Below are 18147 nucleotides of genomic sequence, written 5' to 3' on the forward strand. Positions count from 1 at the left end.
GGGGCCAAGGGCACTCCTTCCTAGGATCTGGGTGACTGTGCCTGATGGGGTTGCACCCCACGCCCACACTCACCTGCGGGCATGAAGAGGCACATCCTTTTGGTTCCATAAGGTACAGATAGGTTTGCAGCTTCCAGGAGCACATTGGCTTGTGTTTGTTTTGTGTCACGAAGAGGGCTTGGTGGCTCCCGTTGGCGTTGCAACCAAGCTTTAGGAAGGCCCCGTCCTGTTCTGTCTGCCTCCCACACAGCACAGTGCCTGGCACACGGCAAGCATGTAATACAAATTGGGATTAACAGCCAGTGTCGTAAGTGTGGCAGGAAATGCATGACAGGCCTCATGCAACAGAAGACTTCCTGGTTTGCCAGTCCTTTCTGTCCAGACCTTGCAAAGGAAATCATCTCCTTAATCAGAATTCTGTTTGTGGCCGAAGGGGCAACTTGATATTTGGAGAGCTTGGTCTCCAAAGTGACCTATTCTTGTTTTCCTTGGGCACTACACAGTGGGAGAGCCAGGCCCGGGGAGGATCATTGCCTCTTAATTGGCGTTCTGGTCATCATGCTGGCTTCACCAGACAACGCTGGGCCACCCTCTGTTCAGATCTAAATGTCCTTGCTATTTTCACTGCGTGATGTCCGTCAGACATCAGGTCCCATGTCCTTCTGGAAGTGACAAAGTAGAAGGCTACAGAGAAAATGCCTTAGGCCAAACTGACTTTATGTGTTTTAGTCCAAGACCTTGGCTTCCTTCAATTAATAGCATTTCAGGTCTTTCCTCCCCATGTCAGCCTGGGCCTAGGCCAGACTTGCAGGGACAACCCAGGCCCCCAGCCTTGACCTCAGGTCTTCCCTCCCCATGGTCAATGCCCCCACCCCCTTTGTTTTATTTATTTATTTAGGTTTTTCGAGACAGGGTTTCTCTGTGTATCCTTGGCTGTCCTGGACTTACTTTGTAGACTAGGCTAGCCTTGAATTTACAGTGATCCACCTGCCTCTGCCTCCCGAGTGCTGAGATTAAAGGCATGCGCCACCATGCCCGGTCCCCTTTGCTTTGTTAATTTGAAAACTCCAGCATGGAAGGATCTCCTCATTGAAAACATCTCTAAATTCTGTTCCCTTCCTTCAGCTGACCTGTAGTCAGCTGATATTTATTGGCCCACTAAGGACTGGACAGTATTTCACATATGATGACACAGGAGTGAAGTTATTAATTAAAAGATGCCTCCCCCCACCCCCATGGCTGACATTGTGGCTAGGATGAGCCAAGTGGCCCAGGCTTGGCTTGTACTGATAGGTGGGAGAGACACCTGTGTGTGCAGCCTCTCGAGAAGAGCGGGAACAGAACAGGTCTGTGGGATCATGAACCTGAGGCAAGGAACGCTGCCAGCTGGCAGAGACGGTGCTTGAAGAGGGCACAGCAGGGCAGGGGCTCTAAGAAGCTGTCTATCTGCTCGTGATTAAGGTCAGACCCCCCCTCCTAAGTTGGTCAGCCCACACATAGTGACCCCGCCGAGCCTAGGACTGAGGGGAGAGAGTGTTCCATTTGAGGGCACTATACCTCAGGTGCACTCTAGAGGTGGGGCAAGCCCAGACGGGTGGCTGCCACCACTGGGACCTCGCAGGGAAGGTATCTGAGGCTTAGGCCTAACCTGCACCCTCAGAAGTTGTACCCGGAAGGGAGGGAGGATGCTGTCTAAAATCTCTCCGTCTGTGATGAGGCCACAGCTCACACTCAGGATACAGGGGCTGTTCAGAAGTTTCTTAGTGGCACTTCCTTGCATCCTGGTCAGTCTCTGATGACTAAAGCCCAAAGGAACCAGCCTTCTCTCAGTTGGAGCTTCCCCCAACCCCCACGCCATTGTCTTTCTATTCTGACATTTGGCTGTGGGCAGAAGTGCTGAGGGAGCGTGGGAGCATGGCCAGAGGGCTGTGAAGGTAAGGGTGACAAAGGGACGGGACTCGGCTTGTGGGCAGGATTCAGACTCAGTACACTGCGGGTGGTGCCGAGCGCTCCACCTGGAGCCTGGGCAGACCAAATGCTCAGTAAGATGTCTGGTTTGTGTGACGGAGCATGTAGCCTAAGGACCATGCTAAAGTGCCGAAGACACAAGGTGCTGATGGTGGAGCTTATCATGGAGACCGACTCAGTTTCTCTGCTCTGGGTGGCAAGCAAGAGAAAGGGTGGGGTTTTTGTTTTGGTTTTGTTTTTGTTTTCCAAGATGGAGTTTCTCTGTGTAGTCTTGGCTGTCCTAGACTGCCTCTGCCTGCCTCTGCCTCCCGACTGCTGGGATTAATGGCGTCAGCCACCACCGCCCTGCTGAGAAAGGATGTTTGACTTCAAAAAAAAAAAGTGGAAAAAATTAACTTTTTTCTTTTTTCATTTGCATCTCATGTATGTGAAGTGAAACAAGAGGAAGGACTAGAGACCCCGAGTGGTTAAGACCCAAGGAAGGAGCTGGAAGCCCACGTCACAGTGGATAGGTCTCTAAGGCATGGCAGGTTCTAGCCTTTCGTTGTCAGGTTCTATGTCCTAGAAAGAGATAATGAAAACGTTCTTATTAGTCCCTACACTAACAGCAGAAATCACCCCTTGCTGCACCGAGAGGACGGAGTGAATGGATTCGCAGCTGGCCATTTCATACCCACAATTTTATTCCTTACAAAGGAAGTGTTTGGAATGTCCCTATGACCCGTATGTGTCATGGCCGCTGTATGCCTGATGCTGTAGGCCATCAGCACACGGAGCTAAACATCAGGGTTTGTTTGAATTCCAGAACATTCTTTTTTCTGGAGGTCTGAAGTAAAACCATTTATTTGCACAAGGCCAGGCATTTAACTAGAGGTAGCAGTGTCTACTGGTCACTCTGTAGGGAGGGGTGTGTGTGTGTGTGTGTGTGTGTGTGTGTGTGTGTGTGTGTGTGTGTGGCTTCCAGAGCCCTCTTCCTGATGAGGTCCCCAGGGTCTTGATGGTCTCTCTCAGACCTGTGAAACGCCCAGTTACCCATCCCTACCCACTGTGATGGCAGCAGCAGATTCCCCGTTCTTAGGAGGGCAGGCTAGAGAGGGCTGAGCCTTCCTGTGACTCCATGTTGGACCATGAATACCCACAATGGGATAGGGCATCATGCTAAGGATGCTGGTAGGGCCAGCATGACCTTAGGTGACCTCATGACCCTGATGACCTTGGGCAGCTATAGGTCTGATCAGTCCACGTGGTGCAAGTTCCGAAGGCAAAATCAGGAGAACGGGGCACAATGGAAGCCAGCAGAAAGCAAGGCTACGCTAGGCTAGGTGCAGAACCAAAGGCCCAGGTAGAGGAGAGAGGCAGGTTCTCCCTGGAGACTAGCAGCCAGGAATGCTGACTTCCTTGCCAGGGGCCCAGGGGCCCAGGGGCCGGGGGCGGGGTGGGGGGTAGGGGGATAAGGGGGTGGGGGGGCGGGAAGCAGGGAAGGAAGGCCTGGCTTAATCTGCATGGCATTAATTAGCAAGAGTGTCTAATTAGGACAACCATTACAGAGCTACAGTACGAAGCCAGTGCTGAATATGAATCAGTCTTGGAGCCTCTCTGTGAAATTGAAGCAATGGTTGACCTTATTAAACAGAAAAGATTTCTAACTCAATTATTTCCCAGAAAAAAAAAAAACACGAGGTGATGTCAGGAAGGCACATCAGACCTTAATTCAGGAAGTACAGGTTCTGGATGTTATCGCTTCTTTCCCTTGGGGGCTTCTAACGGGAGCAGGAGCGACAGAAGTCATGAATGGGCCATGTGCGGCGCATGTGCACACCCTTGGAGCTCATTGCCTTGGCTGGGGAGGGAGCCTGCGCATCCTGTTGGTGAAGCTTATCTTTAATTTGGTCCAATGCCCCTACGTGACTGTCTGCATCGTTTTCTGGGCCCCCCACCCCCGCAATGCTCTAAACAATAAAACACATTAAAAATGTCACAGCCGCTGGGAAGATTTACTCTATTCTGGCCGGCCTCTGGAAGCTACAAGGCAGGCCCAGGAGAGCAATTTATACTGCTGGTCAGAGGCCTGGGAACCACTCCGTCACCCTGTGCACCAGCTGTAGGAAGGCACTGGACACCTAGTGGGGCCCAGCCTCAGGAATGCTGGCTTAGAGTTTGAAGGAAGACAGGTCTGGGTGGCAACATGGCTTCTTGGGCTGCCTGACTTTGCCGTTGGTTGGCTCTGCCCTTCGGCAAGCCAGACTCCCCGGAGCCTCGGCTTCCTTGTCTGTGACAGAGGGTGCGTAATGCCTCCCATGCAATGGTAGGTCCCAGGAGTGGTAACAGTGCTTTATTCTAGACTGTTATCGGTGGGAAGCCACAGACCTGTGAAAGGATGACTTGTGTCGGGTAGTGGAATGGGAGCACGTGGTGGGAACTTCTCCAGGAATGTGTCTTGATGTGCAGCCCAAGGCTCCACTGAGGTAACAGGACACACACACTGTCTTACACAGTACTTAGGACACTGAAGGGCAGGGTAAGTGTCGGGCAGAGAAAAATCTAAACAGATAGCTAAAAATTTAAGTTAGTCACATGACATTGGGAAAGTCACTTCAATAACTCTTCAATTCCTAGAGACGCCATTTTTTAAATTTATTTTTTATTTTAAAATTTATTTTTATTTTTATTTTTTATTTTTTTAAGACAGGGCTTCTCTGTGTAGCCTTGACTGTCCTGGACTCACTTTGTAGACCAGGCTGGCCTCAAACTCACAGAGATCCACCTGCCTCTGCCTCCCATGTGCTGGGATTAAAAGCGTGCGCCACCACTGCCTGGTGTGAGATGCCAGGTCTTATCAGAGAAGAGATGAAACTTGTGGTGGCCTGCTCTGGAGGTAGCTTGTGGTCAGTACTCGGTGAAGATTAGCTACAAATAAAGTGCTTACTAAGCACCTCTTGTATTCGGAGCACCAAATAGGTTGTGGGACCATGTTGTATATGTGAGTTAGTATTCGGAGCACCAGATAGGCCAGGGGATCATAGAGAGCATGTGTGTTAGCATGTGAGCTTAGCTCGATTGTCAATCAATTAGGCTAGCTGAAGAGAATGCGAGTCCTTCTCTGGCATGACACTAGGGAACGGGCATGAGGAGGTAAAATGGGGTTTCAAAACCCCGAGGAAGCTTAGGTCGCGCATCCCCATCACAGGGACGGGCCCGAGGCTCCCATGTGTTCCTGCAACCATCGTGGCAGAGTGCACGGTACACGTGAAACGATGTCTCGTTCCCACGGGACAAAAGCCTCGTCCTGGCAGTCCAGGGTCCAGGGTTTGAAAAATAAACTTTTCAGTTTCAAAATGCTAGGTTCTCACTATTAATAGTTTGAGGAGAGAAGAAAAGCGGCAGGAAAACAGGAAAACACCCTATAATCCAGAATATTGGTATCTTTGCCATCTTTTTCTACACAGAAAAGTTTAAAGATGATAAAAAAAAAACATGCCACACACGCAGTTTGAGGCTCAAAGCTTTCCAGTTATTATTTTATCACAACTGGCTGCTCTCAGGCAGTCTGAGCCACGTGAATATTCTTGAGCCTGTGGGACTGGATAGAGTTAAAAGTGACCCCCGGCAGAGGGAGTCCAACCGCTAAGAGTGCATACTATTTTTGCAGAGGACCAGAGCTTGGCTCCTCACAGGCACATTGGGAGGTTCACAACTGCCTGTGCTCTAGCAGAGGAGTCTGACTCCCCCTCCCAGACTGCGGGTGCTGCAGTCACATGCACCCCTCTTACATGCACACTTAAAACTAAAAGTCAAATCTTTATATGTAAAAGTGCCCTTCCACCAGTGGGGATGTGCACTGTGTATCCTGCGTGCTGTGGGTTGGACCTTTGTTTTTAAAAAGTTCTCAGACACGGGGGATAAGGCTGGCTAGCTGGCCTCAGGACTCCTCACAGCCAGTGAGCCAATTTTAAGGCCCCAGATGGAGTGTGTTGGGACACAGTGGGTACGGCAGGTGCCCCACCATGTGGCATTTGGTGACTAATTAGTCAACCCTGTGCCATTGGTGTCACCTGAAGAGTCACATCAATTTCAAGCTTGAGTGGAGTTCAGGTGGGAAAGAAGATAATTCAACAATTTAGCAAATAGAAAATGTTCCAGATTCTGGGTAGACATCCTTGATATATTTTCCAGGTGTTAAAAAATGTGTTAATGAACTGGACACGGTGGCACATGCCTGTAATCCCAGCACTCAGGGAGGCAGAGGCAGGTGATTTCTGTAAGTTCTGTGAGTCTGTAGACCAGCCTGGCCTACAAAGCAAGTCGAGAACAGCCAAGGCTACACAGAGAGACCCTGTCTCAAAAAACAAAACAAAACAAAACAACAACAACAACAATAACAACCCAACAAAGAGTTAATGGTTTTCTTTTTTGTTGACATGTGATGAGATACCTGCAAACTCTCCAGTTAGTTCAGGGCATAGCTCTGTCTTCCTGCAGCTGTCGCTGGCCCAGTGGGCTGCACCAGTCAAAGAAAACCACTGAGCACAGGTGGAAGCCGCTGTTTAATGGAAAAGCTTCAACTTTGGGGAGAAATGGAAGAGGCTTAAAGAAGAGGCGACAGCATCTGGCCCCGGTCCCTTTACCTCTTCCTCTAAAAAGGATGGGAACAGACTTAGACTCTGACTTTAGCTCATTTTTGCCAAGGAAATGAGTTAGGGGTGGAAGGGTGCCACTGATCACAAGCCTTCCCCGGGTAGGCGTGATGCTCACCACATTGCTTTTGGACCCCTTTGACGAGGCCCTTATGGTCATTCCTGGCTGGAGAGGACTATGAATCGTCCCAGCTCCTTCCTGTAGGGAAATTCATCTTGTCCCACAATGACCTGAGTGTCCCTGAGATTCCAGCTTTTATTCCTCCACCAGCCCCAGCTAGGTCTGGGATCAGCATCAAGTAAGCTTTCACAGGCTGGAACCTTCTGGAGGGTCAGAACTGTGCTGTTTTTCTTGGTGTTTACACTGCATCAGCAAAGCCCCAAGACTCCCTATACACATGCGCTCAAGGAAGTGCTAGGAGCTACTCTTTCTCCTGAAGGTCATGGAAAATGCTAAAGGGGCTCAACACTGTGGATGGAACCCCAGGACTTGTGTGGCTTGTGTGGCTAGTGGTCCTCCTCTACCACCAAGCCACATTCTTAGCCTTTGGCCATTTTTGGGCAGTACAGAACGGAGACAGACGTTTCTCCACCGCTAGACCATATAGTATAATTTAAATGAGAGTTTGTATAAGAAGACAAACTGAAAACTTCTTGTGGGTGGGGCCCCCCTCTTCCCAGCACCCCTCTCCCCAGCACCCCTCTTTCCAGCACCCCTCTCCCCAGCACCCCTCTTTCCAGCACACCTCTCCTCAGCACCCCTCTTCCCAGCACCCCTCTTCCCAGCACCCCTCTCCCCAGCACCCCTCTTCCCAGCACCCCTCTACCCAGCACCCCTCTCCCCAGCACCCCTCTTCCCAGCACCCCTCTCCCCAGCACCCCTCTTCCCAGCACCCCTCTTCCCAGCACCCTTCTTCCCAGCACACCTCTTCCCAGCACCCCTCTTCCCAGCACCCCTCTCCCCAGCACCCCTCTCCCCAGCACCCCTCTTCCCAGCACCCCTCTTCCCAGCACCCTTCTTCCCAGCACCCCTCTCCCCAGCACCCCTCTCCCCAGCACCCCTCTTCCCAGCACCCCTCTTCCCAGCACCCCTCTTCCCAGCACCCCTCTTCCCAGCACCCCTCTTCCCAGCACCCCTCTCCCCAGCACCCCTCTCCCCAGCACCCCTCTCCCCAGCACCCCTCTCCCCAGCACCCCTCTTCCCAGCACCCCTCTTCCCAGCACCCCTCTCCCCAGCACCCCTCTCCCCAGCACCCCTCTCCCCAGCACGGATCACACAGTGGGGTGTCTAGCAAGTTCTCAGCAAACAAGATCTGGTTCTGGTTGAAACTGTTGTAGAAAAGTCAATGAATTGGAGCTTGGGGGCGCCGAGGCAGGAGAATGGTGAGTTTGCAGAACCTTGTCTCAGAAAACAACAAAACGTGGCTGTCAGGGGGCCTGGCATCACAGGCAAAAGCAGTTGTCGTTCAAGGCTGATGACCTGAGTTCAATTCCCGGACCTCACACGAAGGCAGAAGGGGAGAACTGGCTTCTGGGAGCTGTCTTCTGGCTCCCACATGAGTGCTGGAGGGCATGCTCATGCCTGCTTATCACACGTGCTCCGCGACAGATGACACAGAAGCCCAAAACAAAGGGGAAACAGAAACACGAGCGAACGAACAATTGAGTTACTTCGACAGTTCTTCCTTATAGCTAATTTGTGCCTGGCATAAAATTGACCTCAAGGCCCGGTGGTGGTGGTGGTGGCGCATGCCTTTAATCCCAGCACTTGGGGGGCAGAGGCAGGCGGCTTGCTGTGAGTTCGAGACCAGCCTGGTCTACAAAGTTAGTCTGAGATAGCCAAGGCTACACAGAGAAACCTTGACTCGAAAAACAAAAAACAAAACAAAACAAAACAAAAATTGGCCTCAGTATCCATATCAAAGTCACGAGTGATGGGACCGACGGACACACCAGAGAGCAGGGCCTGTTCTCTCTCAGGCCACAGCGGGTGGGTGAGAGCATTGGTATGGGGCTCCTGCAAGTCGTGGATTCAGGGATGAAGCCATCCTCTTAGCTACAGTGGCCATGTTGGGCCGTAGAACTTCCTTCTGCAGGTCCCAAGCAGTTTCACCTCTGCAGGCGATGTCTCCCTCCCCTCAGCTCTCCTGGCTCTGCTACAGTGTCATCTGGCAACTAATTGTATCTTGTGCTGAAATGTCTTTCCATTTTGTTATCTTAACGTTTTTAGCTGAGACATAATCTTTGTACACCCTTATGGGAGTTTCGTTAGAGGCTTTGAGATATGCATTGGTTGGTGCGCAACTATCAGGCTGATTAGCACTGCCATCTCCTCGAACATCGTGCAGTTCTATGTGGGAAGAACTTTCGTCCTTTTCTGGTTATTTTGCAATGCAGCATAGGTGGTTATAACTGTAGCTACTCTATATATAGACAACTAGTCTAGACCTGCCATTTAGGTCTGCATAAGGGACTTTCTTATGAGCATCCCTGTTTCTTGGTAGAGAGTTGGTCCAGGGCAGTGGGCAGTGCTCTGATCTGGAGGTCTGAGGCTGTGGCTCTGAACTCCGTCTTAAGACACTCACCGTTCTGGGCACACTATAAAGTTGGGGCATGCAGAAATTGTGCATAGCCAGTTACCTCTGAGCACAGGACTGTTTCCTTGGCCTCCCTCAGCTCTCAGACCATGTAGAGAGCTCCCACAGTGGTGCTTGGAAATGCTGCCTGACCTGTCGGCCACCTTTGCTCAGGGCTGTTCCTGTAGCTCTCCTTCAGACTCCCATCACACCTGGAGTGTGACAAGTCCCAGCTAGATGCTCTGGTTGCAAAGAGCAGAAAGTACTGGCAGCCAGCGCTCGCCGAGCCAAGCTGGTTCAGGCACCTTGATGGTCACGCAGCTCTGAGTAGCTGGGGCAGGTTCTGGACTCAGATGACAGCCAAAGAGCTTATGCACAGATGAAAGGCTCTCTAATCCACCTGGGTTGAAGCTGCAGGCAGCGTCCCCTGCCCTGACCAGAGGACACCAAAACCTTCCCCTGCCCAGGACCCCTTTCTGCTGTCGGCTGGCCCCTCAGCCATCCGGTGGCTCTTCCGTTGTCCTTGTCTTCCCCTCCTGCCTTTGGCTTGAGCCAGGAGACAGAGCAGCTACCGGGACAAGCTGATGCATTCCTGACTGAGCTCCTTATGGACAGGGGTGAGAGGGACCTCAGAATCTTCTGGTATGTGTTAAGAGGAGACAGAAACACAAGCTGGCATGGTGTGGACACCACAACCATGTAATAATGGCACACACACACAAAAACAGAATTGCATTCCTATGACTTATGAGCATGAGCAAAGGTTCAGAAGGGGCAGCCTAGGCTCAAGCTAATGTTGCGCTCCACCCTGCTCCTTGAAGGGACTGGGGCTGGTTCCATCCTCTGCCCTACTATTTCCTGTCACACCCTTCCAGGAGATGCTTCTTGCCTGGACCCCCTAACTCTCTTTCCCTCTCTCCTGCAGGACTCCATGTTTTCGTTGGCCCTGAAATGCCTTATCAGTTTATCCACCATCATCCTGCTTGGTTTGATCATCGCCTATCACACAAGGGAAGTCCAGGTATGTCCCGTGCCATCCCCCCAACCCCACCTCAAGTAGTAGCCCATCCTTGTGTTGGCCTGAAACCACCCACGCTCAACACAACTTGAGTGATTTCACAAGGTGGCGACTGAAATCTTCTCTTGGAGGGTGTCTTGAGGCTATCCTGTGACCTTAGGACAATTGAGACATTATTTCCTTCCAGGTGGTCTCATGAGTGTGGGCCATATGGCTTCATGGTTGGGGACTGTGCTCTCCCATACACACACACACACACACACACACACACACACACACACACACACACATATTCACACGTGTGCTCACACACGTGCACACATGCACATACACGTGCGCACACAGGCACACACACACACATATTCACACGTGCGCTCACACATGTGCACACATGCACACTCACACACACACACACACACACACACACACACACACACACACACACACTGCCTCCAACACCAGCAGGGAGCCTGCCTTTCTGAATGTAGGGACTCTACCTCTGAAAACGCAAGGCTGGGAGGTGCCATTTTCTATACAGAGTGGATGTGTGATGCGGTTGAAGGAAGAAGCCTCTGTTTCTGGCGCGCCCAGGGTTGCCTCAAGACTCTGAACATCTGGGTGTTCCTCCAGCTTGGCTGATATAGGGAGGATTGTTCAACGTGGGCTGTGAGAGTGATGCAAGAGTAGACCCCAGCATCCTCTTACGACAGCGAGTCGTCTCCCCCTCATCCCCCGCCCCCGCAAGTTCTCACATCTCAGCCTGCAGGCTGATCTTCTCACTGCTGACCCAGGTCATCCATGACACCCAGATGTTTCTGATCATGTATGTGTGTGTGAATCTGGGCACCCCTCCCGGTTCTCTGGTCAGAAGAGCATAGACAGAGTCACGTCTGGGCAGCAGGAAGAAATTGACAAAGACCAGAACTCGAGAGTCAGAAAGACTAGGGTCGAGTCTTGGCCATGATCTCGTCTTGCAGAGCATGTTTTTGGCTGGCCCTGTGACATCTGTGACATTTCTGAGTCTCAGCCTTCTCACCTGGAACAACGAAGCCGTATTCCAACTTTGCAAGTGGAGGGTGTATGTGTAAATGCTAGCCAGCGATGCCGGTAAACTGTGTCACCATCTGGACACAGATGGATTGTGGGGAGCCTTCTAGTCTGTGAGTGAGGTCCAGCTTCTGGTCCAGTGCTGGAGTTGTTGGGGCTGGAAGGGATATAGTGGCATTGACTCTAGGCTTCTGGGCAGGACTCTCAGGATGCCAGAGGATACCCATTTAGAGGCCGGACTCTCTAGCTTTTGCAGCCTTGTGTGCTTTGACTGGGCTGATGCTTTGAGGGCTGAGTGCAGAGGTCACTGGGCAACTTTCTTCATGGCTCAAACTAGATTATACTTCTGGACTCGAACCCAGACCGCTGTCCAGCAGATCTCCGAACGGAGACAGCGTGAATGAAGATGACCAAGGGGCTGGGATACTATAGAGCACAGTGTGGTCTCAGGACATGGACACTTTACTCCCTTTCCTGTCACACATGCAGGTGCCCTCTGACTTCTAACTGTATCTTGGAATATGTCAGGTGAGCCAGCTGCATGGTCGCTGGCGTTGCTGCCCAGTACTGGCAAGTATCTGGCTTTCCTCCTGTGGTGTCTGGGCTCAGTTCCCTTGACCCAATCCCTCACCGTGCTGGACACACTGAGTCCCAGCGTCTTCACTTTGACAGCCACATTCTCTCTACAGCTGGCTGTGCTGTCATCTCTTGTCCCTTTCCAGAAGGGTATGTAAAAGATTTGGGACCAGAGAGCCAGCAAGAGAGGTGTTCCCACCTGCACCTCACCTGGCCAAACTACAGTCTTCTGCATGGCGGCTTTCTCCATCACTCCAGAGGCAATGTTTTCATTAATATTTGTATTTCCAAAAACACGCAGTGCCTGCCAGAGAGCTGGGGTTTGCAGCACATTTTGGAATAGAAGGTAGTGGCCTGAAGAGCTCTGGTTTCTAAAATTGTATCATTATTTTGCTTTGTGGTCTGGGCCTCAGTTTCCTTGTTTGGTCCTATGGTACTTAGGGTAGTAGACCCCTGGTTTTTCAATTGCTCAGCCTAGGTATGGCTGCTCACCTCACTGGATGTGTAGGGAGGAGCTGTCCCCTGCGGTGACTAACAGAGTTTCCAGGGTAAGCAATGGGAATCCCTTCCTCGGGGCAGGCCAGCTGCTGCCTCTGAGCATGGTGGGAAGGCTAAGGCTGTGGCTGTCCCCTCTCCTAGTCTCAGAGGGCCACATCCTGTCTACGGCCACCTGCCTAGCACAAGACCTGCTGGCTTCTATGAGTGCTACAGTAATGGAGCCCAAAGCTGCATGAGGAGTCGCCTACCAGTGACAGTGCACATCTAGAATGCCCCCTTCTGCTGAGAGGAAAGGGACCAGCTTTCCTGGGACTTGCTCTCAGGCCCAGTCTTGTCTCTGGAGCAGCAAGGAAAACACCATGACTTTCACATGGTCACTTCTGTCATTGAAGATGGTCACCCTGCCTTTCTCGGTCTTCATCGTTTGTGGCACTTCGGAGCTGAGCTTTGAAAGACTCAGGCACCTTTTATCGCCAGGCCTGTGCATCCTAGAAAGAAAGGAAAACACAAAAGCTATGCATTTTGGGCAATCACTAAAGTGTAACTGGAAGCCGTGCTTCCTCACGGACAATTGCTCCCGTGTCGCTATGCTTTAGATGCCTTTAGTGTATATCCCTGTTCTCCTGGCAGCCTGCCCGCCCTGCTCTCTGCTGCCCACCTGGCCCAGTGATTTATTCAACAAGGGCCTTAGTGGGGCTGTTCTGTGCACAGCCTGTGAGGAGCTCTTCCGTCTAGGCTAGCAACCTTGACATCACCATTGCTTCTCTGAGGGGTTGCCAGCCTCGAGTGTGGCTGGCGCTGTCCTTGAAGGCAGGCTACCAGGTTTCTGATAACACGAGTGTGTAAGCGTCCCAGCATGGGTTCAAGGCAGGCTCTTGGGGTATGTCGTATGGAGATCTTAGAACATTTCTTATCTTCCTTTACTCTATTTCCATCCTGTAAAATCAGACTAGTGGTAGTCCCTACCACAAAGACTGCTGGACAGGTCAAATTGCTGGGCGTGGTGGCACACACCTTTAATCCCAGCACTCAGGAGACAGAGGCAGGCAGATCGCTGTGAGTTCGAGGCCAGCCTGGTCTACAGAGGAAGTCCAGGATAGCCAAGGCTACACAGAGAGACCCCTGTCTTGGAAACAAACAAACAACAACAAAAATGGACCAGCTTAGATAAGGCCCTGCACTCTTGGCCCACAGAGTAGAAAGGGTTCTGCCTTAGTCTCTGTTCTACTGTTGTGAAGAGACAACATGATCAAGGCAACTATTTATTTATTTATTTATTTATTTATTTATTTATTTATTTAATATGAGTGCTTTATCTGTGGAAGAGGGCATCAGATCACATTATAGATGGTTTTGAGCCACCCTGTGGTTGCTGGGAATTGAACTCAGGACCTCTGGAAGAGCAGGCAGCGCTCTTAACCACTGAGCCACCGTTCAGCCCTCATCAAGACAACTCTTACCAAAGAAAACCTCAAAGCTCAGCCTCGGGGACACACTGCCTCTAAGGCCACACCTCTTGATCCTTCACAAAGAGTGCTACTCCTCAGTGATGAAGGGGAACATTCAAACTGCCCCCTTGTCCCAAATAGAAGTTATACAATAAACAAAAGCCCTGGGGTGGAGACTGCAGTGTCCTCTCAGAATGCCTGAAGGCTAAAGTCTTGGGTGGTGGGGCAGCTCCACTGTGGAAGGTGGGCAGGCCCTGGGGCACCTGCTTGCCTTGCAAAAGGTTTTTGAAATGTTCCTGTTGGCAGCAGCAAGGAACCACGCCAGGGTGTCAGGCTAGAGGGATGTTTACATCTTAGCCATGCTCTGTGCAGTTGCTTGTGTTCGAAGAGTCAATCTCAGAGGCAGGGAGGTAGTTAGAAGCTGATTACAACATCCAGGTGAAGGACAGTGATGCCTGAATGGGAATAGGAGGAGGGACCGCATATTAGAGATGCTGAGCAAATGGAAAAGACAAGACTTGGGTACCAATTAGGCTGGTTATAGTCTCTGCAGGGAGAGGGGAGTCTCCCACTTGCTTGGATAACTCAGTGCTGGTGAGTGCCATTCATTAAAACTGAAAACACAGAAAGAGGTCAAGGTAGGTAGGGATGGTGTTGGGCTCTACTCTGGGCAAAGGAGGGGGCCTCCAGCTACCTCCAAGATGAGGGCGGGAGCTAATGATGTGGGGAAGTTAGGGATGGATGTGAGAGGAAAGAAGGAAGGGCACAGGGCAGAGTCCCCAGAGGAGCCTTGACAGGTGGTAAGTAGGTGGAGGAGGAGGAGCTTCAAGGAGATTGACAAGGGACAGTTAAAGATTACAAAGAGGGAGGAAAAGAGCCATTGCAGTTGTCACATGGAGGGCAGGGCTGAAGAGCACACTTGCAGGATGCCTCAAGTTACTCCTTGTGATGACAGTCACTGGGAAGTGGCAGTGTAGGTGACAGGGGTGGGGGGCGTGGGGGGCTGGGGAGGTAGGGGGCTGGGGAGGTAGGGGGCTGGGGAGGTAGGAGGCTGGGGGATGGGGTGGGGGGATGGGGGTGGGAGGGGCTGGGGCCTGGGGGGTGGGAGATTGGGGGGTGGTGGGTGGGGTGGGGTGAGGTAGAGGTAGGGTTGCGGGGGAGGGCGGGGGGGGGGCATGGGGAAGAGTGAACAAGCAGAGACAGTGAACACAGGTAGTCTGCCTTTGCGGATTGGAGAAGTTAGTGCCTGGGCTATCAGCTAGGAGCCAGCCAGGTGGGGAGAGGCGGGAGGGAAGAGTGCCCCACGGAGGAGGGGCCTGGCTTAGGCTGGGGCTATGGGCAGCAGTGGGAGTTCAGGTCATAGATGCTGCAAGCAGCGACAGTTACAACTTGTGTTATTTCATTAGCTGACTCAGTGGAATAGGGTTTATCTACTCTTGTTTGGAAGTGTTGATCCCCTCCGGATCTAACCTAAGCCTCCGCACACTTCTTTAGCCTCCGCTAATGTGACAGAAACATAATGATAGTGATAAGATATGAGCCTTCAACTTTATGAAGTTAGAACGCAAGGGACCCAAACTGGAGATTTTTCATTTATTAGGTATATAAAAGTAGATTATATATATATATATATATATATATATATATATATATATATATATATTTTATTAAATACCAATAGAGATTTCAGAAGACAGGGAACTTACTTAAAATTATAGGGCATAAATTATAGCCAAGAGACAGCTCACAGTATAAAAGGCTCGCCCACTGTGGAGCGATTGTCCAGGAGATCCAAGCAGCCTTCTGGGTGGTCACAAATGTGCTGTCACCAAGACAGGATGTGTATGATACAGGAGATGTCACTTGGGCCCCAGACTCTTTGGGGTCCCTTTGCTAAGTAGGTGAGAGGCATCTTTCCACCAGAGGACAGGCAGACTGTTCAGTCTTGCTCTTCAAGGTTCTCTTTCTATAGAACAGCGGACTGAAATCACATTCCCAACTCAGGCAGTGGCCTGGCCTTAAGACGAAGGGTGTGACCACTGAGCTCTGTGCTGACTTCTCTAAATTAGTGAGTCTACCCTCAAATAGTTTATCATGCTAAGCCTGCATGTTTACTTGTTTATTTAACAATTGTAATTCACTCTAAACTCCTACCTCTGGGATGTGTTTGTCCCGCAGCTCAAGCCAGCTGACCCAGGGTCTTTAGCACCATAGGAGGAGGTGTGCGGCCATGTGGCATGAAGGAAGAGGGAGAGGGGTGTGTCTCCTAGAGGGTCTTGGGGAACTTTCTGGAGAGGTGATACCATGCACTGTAATTGCCTGGAGCGCAGACCTTGTACGTTGGAGGCCGAATTGGCGTGGAGTAATTCAGGGGGGTACAGGGAGAGGAGGAGGAGGAGGAGGAGGAGGAGGAGGAGGAGGAGGAGGAGGTTATGCCTGTCTCCTGTGGGAGCTAGAGGCTGCCCATCCTTTCTGCCTATGCACCATAGACAATCCTGAGGGCATTCCTGGCTGGTTGATTGGTGCATTTCAAGTGCTGTTTCTGGGGTTAAGGAGCTGACTCAGTAAAGCATTTGGCACTCAACCATGTGGACCTAAGCTTGGATCGCCAGCACCCACATAAAAGCTGGGCTTGGTGTATTTGTACACCACACACACACACACTCACACACACAGAGATAGACAGACACACAGATACACATAGACAGACAGACAGACAGACACACACATCCCACTTGAAGTAAATTGCCAGCTGTGAGTTCCTCATTCTGAAGGCCTTGGGTATATATCTCAGCCTGGCATGGTCTGAGGGCATCAGTTCAGCCCCCTGTGGTCAGCTTAGAGGAGACCAGGGCTCAGGTGGTTCTGGTACTGAGGGGTCTCTAGCCTGTTAGGACACGCGGCACAGCAGCCTCCTCAGCCGAGTTCATGCCCGTCTCCTGCTCTCCTTTCATCAACACCCCATTGATAGATCACAGCACACGTGGGAAATAGAAAATGAGGAGTGTGCTCCAGGGGACTCCCCACAGTGCTGCCGATCCTGGGACCAGACTGTGCTTGGTAGGGCTGGAAAGGGGCGAGCCTGCCATGTCCACACACATATGTCTGCAATCCCAGCATTCAGGAGGAGGCAGGGAGACCAAGAGCTGGAGGCTTGAGCTACACTGTGAGACCACATCTCAGCAGCAGAAGAAAGTAGACAGTGAGAGGGAGAGGCCAAGAGAGTGAGAGCGGGGAGCGAGGAGAGTGCAGGAGAGACCTCAAGAGAGCAAGAGAGCAAGAGAGCGAGAAAGAATAAGGACGCCTGGCCTTCAGCAGGAGACCTGTTCACAGTCTTTGAAGATAGGAGGTTCAGCACTTGGACAACTGCCTGGGTGGTGATGGTTTCACTGCACCTAGCTTTTGCTTTGTAATCTGGAAGTGTTTTCGCAGACCTGTCGGCTTTCCCGTCTTTACTTTTAGCCTGATAATTCCTCCTCTAGAAACTCTTTCTGGCCTCTAAGCAAGGTGCTTGTCCTTTCTTGATGCCGCCACCTGATTGGTCAATTGTAAATGCTAGCCATAGTCAGTCCCTGTTGCCTGGATGTGGGCTCCATGGTGATGGAGACTGTACTGGAGCTAAGAGATGTATGTCTGGAGCATAGGAAGACTCAGAAGCTGGGTGCGGTGGAGCATGCCTGTAATCCCAGCACTCAGGAAGGCAGAGGCAGGCGGATCTTTGTAAGTTCGAGGACAACCTGCTCTACAAAAGTGAGTCCAGGACAGCCAAGGCTATACAGAAAAACCCTGTCTCAAAAAATAAAAAGAGGAACTGGAGAGATGGCTCAGAGGTTAAGAACACTATCTGTTCTTTCAAAGGTTCTGAGTTCAATTCCCAGCAACCATATGGTGGCTCACAACCATCCATAATGAGATCTGATGCCCTCTTCTGGCCTGCAGGAGCACATGCAGGCATAATACTGTATAAACAATAAAATCTTAAAAACAAAAAACAAAACAAAACAAAACAAACCCAACAACTGGGAAAGAGTTCACAGGCTGAACAGTGAATGAATGAACTGAACCCAGGTAGATAGACAGTATCTCTTCCTTCTGTGGAGAAAACACATTTCCAAAGGCTGGGCAGGTCTAAGTCTGCAGCGCTGGCATCTGGCCCACGAGTTTTGCATCCCAGAGGGCAAAGGTCTCAACTCTTGTGAGTTGGCCTTGCCCACTGCTGCTCTCTGGTCCTCCCATCTCAGCCCCAGGACCTGTTCACTTAGATCTGTCCCGGCCATGAGTTGCCATGGTTACATCAGCCCTGATGGTCAATTTCTATGTGACACCACATCTTTATTTGCTAAATGTTTAGACACTTGAATTTAACCCTTTTGCCTCGCAGA

At 51.1% G+C, this 18147-nt stretch overlaps 1 protein-coding gene across 2 annotated transcripts in view; it reads left to right on the plus strand.

Annotated features, from left to right (window-relative positions):
* Window positions 1-18147, plus strand: part of KCNN3 (potassium calcium-activated channel subfamily N member 3) — a 161228-nt gene that overhangs the window by 35054 nt on the left and 108027 nt on the right. For both annotated transcript variants that reach the window (XR_014776890.1, XM_084769482.1), the window contains exon 2: window positions 10104-10199. Coding sequence is in view for 1 of the 2 variants with exons in the window: in XM_084769482.1 (XP_084625608.1) it covers window positions 10104-10199 (96 nt within the window). In the remaining variant the exon portion in view is untranslated. The remainder of the gene's footprint in view (window positions 1-10103; window positions 10200-18147) is intronic.

Source organism: Acomys minous (assembly GCF_964271855.1).
Source record: "Acomys minous genome assembly, chromosome: 19".
Taxonomy (NCBI): Eukaryota; Metazoa; Chordata; class Mammalia; order Rodentia; family Muridae; genus Acomys; species Acomys minous.